The following is a 5,000-nucleotide window of genomic DNA, read 5'->3' as shown; positions in this document are numbered from 1 at the left end:
GGGACGTTTCCCAGGTACATTGGCGTAGCCAGATGGGTGAGAGGGACACGACCTATCGATCACATCTCTTTTCTTTCCACCTTATATATATATATATATATATATATATATATATATATATGTATGTATATGTATGTATATATATGTATATATATATATATACTGGCCTGTCTATCGAAACATAATTCACTACTATGGGGTTTTGTTTGATTGACGTCCGCCACCGCACAGACAGGATTTTGTATTGGAGGAGGGGGCGGGGGGGGGGGGGATTCACAATAGGGATGGGCCAACAATACTCTATGAGTCGTGTTATGGAGCAATAGAAAAATATAAAAGATGGAGTGGGGAGGGGGAGAAGTGTGAAGGAGATGCCCTGACCCTCCTGGCAACACGAATAGCCGCCACCCCAATAAAAATTGCTTAGGAGATGCTGGAAATTTAGTGGAAGTTTGCATCGGATGTACAGGAAATCCCGGGGTTACCTGTCACAGCTAAATATAGTCTGGTTTGCGCCATCCCTGTTGAGACATTTTTGGTATTGTGGCCGCAAAACCGCGGAGTTGTCGTAAGTTTGCTATGTGCGCTCGGTTGTAACCACGCATTGGATAGCACAGCTTGTTGCTGTCACAGCTTATAACAATGCTCATTAAACCAGGTTCCAGAGTTCAGGGTCTTAGCAATTGTATATATTTAACATTATTTTCATTTGGGGGTGCAACCTGCAAAATGCTAGTTTTAGTTACAATTTTCATTGCTGCCTTATTTGTGGATTAGCAATCATTTGAAATATATAATTTTGTTTTATTTACAATTTTCATTGCTGTTCAATTTGCGGTTTAGCAACAACTTGTCTTAAATATATTTGAGGTGCCCAATTACCCAATTTTCGGGTCGGTAACTTTAACCTTAAGACGTGGCCAAATTATGCCAATACACATTATAATACTGTGTTTGTGTTATGTTGTTAGGTTAGTTGTTTTTGAAAGTGATATCTAGATATTTCTGTTGTGGTAATTATCTTTGGTAATCATTCTACAAGAAATAGTACCAGTAAGAAATGACCTCAAATATGCCATGTAATGGTCCGGCTGATTTTAATATACAAATGTAGTAACGTGACCGATATCGAGAAAACTGATTGATCAATGGACATAAAAACACTAAAGTACTGATAATTTTGTAAGTTTTAGACAAACTGGCAACGTTTCACTAAGCCAAATTAACTATTAATGAGGAGCTAACACTTGACAGTCACTTGATAACATAGCTGAATAACTTAAACAGACACTTGCTCAAATCCCAGTGAGAAAAAGTTTTATGGTTTTAAGAGGGAGTCATTAGTTTACGCGGTCAGTTTGAATGTTTTAGGGGTCGTAGTTCAACGGTTTTCAGAAGAGATTCATTTTTGTATAGTAGGAAACTCACCATTTTGTTCAGTAGAAAAGTGACCGGGGGTCAGTATTCTACGCGTCTCACAATACCATGCTACACCGGCACCGGCTTCTACCCATAATGCGTTTTAACAGCTCAGTGGGTAGGTGTATGGCCATCACGCCAATATCGCTCTCACTAACCATTAACTCACTGTCGAGGACCAACATACTAGATATCTAAGACATGTGTCCAGGATCCCGTGCTTAAACCTTAATTGAATATAAACGCAAAAATGAAGATAAGTGAAATTTTTTGTCAGTACGACTTACAGATATTCCTCTGGAATATTCTTATGTTGTGAAGTTGATACGGTTTTCCTAGATCAACACTCCAGAATGTGGAAGATGTCCCTCTTGCGCACGTGCATGCATGTGGTTTGCTTAGTCCAAATTCAGTTGTAGTGTTACCATCTACAGCCAAATGAGATGCACCTTCATAACCGGGACACTCTGGCGATTGTGTGGTTGCCTTATTCAGAGCAACGTTTTCTGAAATTGAGGAACCATTTTCACAAATAAACGACAAACAGAAATAATGTTAGAAAAACAAGTACAATTATCTTAATTAAATTAATATACAGTCAAATGTGTCTCAAGTGGACACACACGGTATTAAATGAAAAGCGGCCGGTTAATACAGGTGGCTGCTGATTACAGGTTGCCACATATATAGCCTTTAAACCATTTGATGTTGTTTATTATTTTACCGTCTGTCCTGCTGATAGTTAACGGATGTATGCTTCACAGTTGACTATAAATCAACTTTTTACATGTCTCCTTCAGAAAAGCATGCAACTGAAATGTATTAAATTAACCTTTCTCAACAAGTTTGTTTTATTTTTACATTGAATTATTTAATGCCTACTTCATGCGGTGTATTGTCATAGTAAGTGAATCCACCAATGTCAAGCGTAGCCTACCCTTTCGCAATTAGATGTACACCAGAGTCATGTTTTTTTTAATTGATACACAGCAGAGATGTAGGGACTGAATGGGTACTAGCATTCCTGAAGGTGTGAAGATGCACATTGTCGCTGTTGTTAAAATATAATTTTTATATAATGATACACATTTACTGTATACTGTAATACTGGTATTTTAGCGATTTGGGATCCGATTAAAGTGGCCGCCGGCCGCATTAGACAGGTGGCCGTTTATTACAGGTGCATTTACATTATAAATCGTTTTTGAGGGAAAAAGTGGCTGCTTAAGGCAGGTGACCGTTGATTAGAAGGGGCCGCTAGGATAAGTTTGACTGTATACAGTGAACCCTTCTAGACCGGACATCCAGTGAACCAGGTATAATATTCGGTTTTAAGAGGTATCCATTTTAGGGAGGTTGTCTCTTGTACTGATATTTAAAAAAGGACCCGGAAAAACGGCGGGTTTGGGGAAAATTCTGGTTTACAGAGGATCGGGTTTGAGAGGTTTCATTATAAATGTTTTACATTATATTTTTAAATTGCGACAACATGATTAAACAGAGCTTTATATCACATGTTAACACTGCAATTACTTTTAAATACCCATTAGTGGGTATGCAGCTGACGCATGCTACACTAGTATATTAAGTTGGTGTCTATGTTAGCTGCATAATATGCATGGTTTATGTACATATGTACAGTGTATGATCCGTGGACAGGATGTAGGTCACTGGTAAAGCGCTCCTCTGAGTGAGTTTTAACCATCAGTTAACCATGAGATCCAAACCAGTGCCCAAGATGTAAACCAAAGAACATGGTATGTGCGTTACTATCTATTGGAACATGCATATGCGATCATCGAGGCTCTGGTTCCCATATGCAATTTCGGGTGTAATCTTTGAAAAATCTGGAAGTTACTGTCAGGCCATCATTGTATTCACAAATCAATTTTGATAATTTTGTTATTCGCTCCTGAGAGCCGCCATCTTAGTTTTCAAAATGACCGTCATTGCCCGCTTATTTTAGTCAATATATCTACTGGTAATTCATCTATATATAATCATCATTTAAACTGCTAAATTAACATTTTAACGTGTGTACATTGAACTAATTGTAACATTGCTTCGTGTCTAAAGTACAACATGTTATTGTGATTGGCGATTACAAAACAATGCATTTACATTCCGCATTCCGATAATGCACAATACATTCCAAGGTATATTGCCCAAATGGTCAAGTAATCTGGGATACATTTCTCTCAATAGAATTTAGTTAATGCATGGTTACAATCAGTCCTGCTTTAGTATATAGATCATGCCAAGAGCGGCGACACAAACTCTTAGAGCCCAGAGTGGTTTCAGTGGCATAACACAAGACCAGCAACACTTCCTGTTTCATTTGACAGTCAGGCTGACGATGTGGTTAATGTAGCAACCCATAACATACTGAAACTCTTTTGTCTCAATCAAACCCAGTGGATGGTGTATTTTTCGTCATGTTGGTGTGTCGTTAATCATTCATTCATTCATCCCATTGCCTCAATCAGTATCCATTGCTGAGACAAAGGTATGTCATTAGACATCTGGATAGCAAACAGCATACAAGGTTGAATAAGATCATGATTAAAAAAATGTCCAAACATCAACCGAGTACAATAATTTTCTGCTTAAAAGAAGTAAATCCTCACCCACTGCAGCTGATATTCTGACACTGAACAACAACAGGCATGTCTTATTAATTGCATTTCAACTTATGTTCGTGCTTATGTCCAGTTAAGGTTCACGCACGCTGTCCTGGGCACACACCTCAGCTATCTGGGCTGTATTTCCAGGACAGTTGGTTAGGTATTAGTTTGTTAGTGGTAAGTGAGAGAGACGAGGGTGTAGTAACATTACGCCTACCCATCGAACCCTTAAGAACTTAAAAACCAGCTTGTAGTCCGATGGCTTAAACACTGTGCAACCGAGGCCGGTTGCATGTCTTATGTCAAGGTTTGCAACTGATAATACATGCATAATAAAACCATATGGCTCTGCCCATCATACTATTGATCACAGTCAAGTAGTCGTACATACTTAAACATCTCCGCACATACACTTTCAATATAGCTAATTGCATCTTCATGCGTGGAAAATCACCAGAACACAAACAAGTATTTTAGTTGATTCTGTGGTCAGCTATAGGAATTTATATATTATGGCAGTAAAGTCATTTGAGAACTAGGCGCCCCAGGTTATGACAGTGTCCATTAATAAAATTAGTTCTACACATCTCGCGTTGCGATGACCCGCTCAGATGGTTTCAGTCCTTGACAGACTTTGTACATTTGTAGAATCTCCACCACTGTTTGGTGATCCAGACCACAACCGCAGATTTTTTTACGGTGCTAGCTGAAACGTTTTATACATGTGAATATTCAGGCTGTTGTGGCCTGTGTGGAGTTAAAGGAATTGCTTGTTCCAAATGGCTGACCATCACCCCTCGTTTACCTGGACTTCCTGGCAAACCTTCTCAAGATTTTCTTTTCATATAAGCTATCGCTGTTGTTTCGTTGTATTCATTTTGCTCCTAGCTTAGATAGCCGATCTACTCACTTTGTTCTTTACTTTGCGAACTTTTGGACGTCATCCGCCATACTCGG

At 38.8% G+C, this 5,000-nt stretch overlaps 1 protein-coding gene across 1 annotated transcript in view; it reads right to left on the bottom strand.

Moving 5' to 3' along the window:
• Positions 1-5,000, bottom strand: part of LOC121383766 (fucolectin-5-like) — a 29,207-nt gene that overhangs the window by 22,163 nt on the left and 2,044 nt on the right. Inside the window, exon 2 of the mRNA XM_041514227.1 lies at positions 1,707-1,925. Coding sequence (XP_041370161.1) covers positions 1,707-1,925 — 219 coding nt within the window. The remainder of the gene's footprint in view (positions 1-1,706; positions 1,926-5,000) is intronic.

This window comes from Gigantopelta aegis, chromosome 1 (assembly GCF_016097555.1).
Source record: "Gigantopelta aegis isolate Gae_Host chromosome 1, Gae_host_genome, whole genome shotgun sequence".
Taxonomy (NCBI): Eukaryota; Metazoa; Mollusca; class Gastropoda; order Neomphalida; family Peltospiridae; genus Gigantopelta; species Gigantopelta aegis.
The sequence above is the reverse complement of the archived record's forward strand: the minus strand, read 5'-3'. Positions and strand labels throughout refer to the sequence as shown.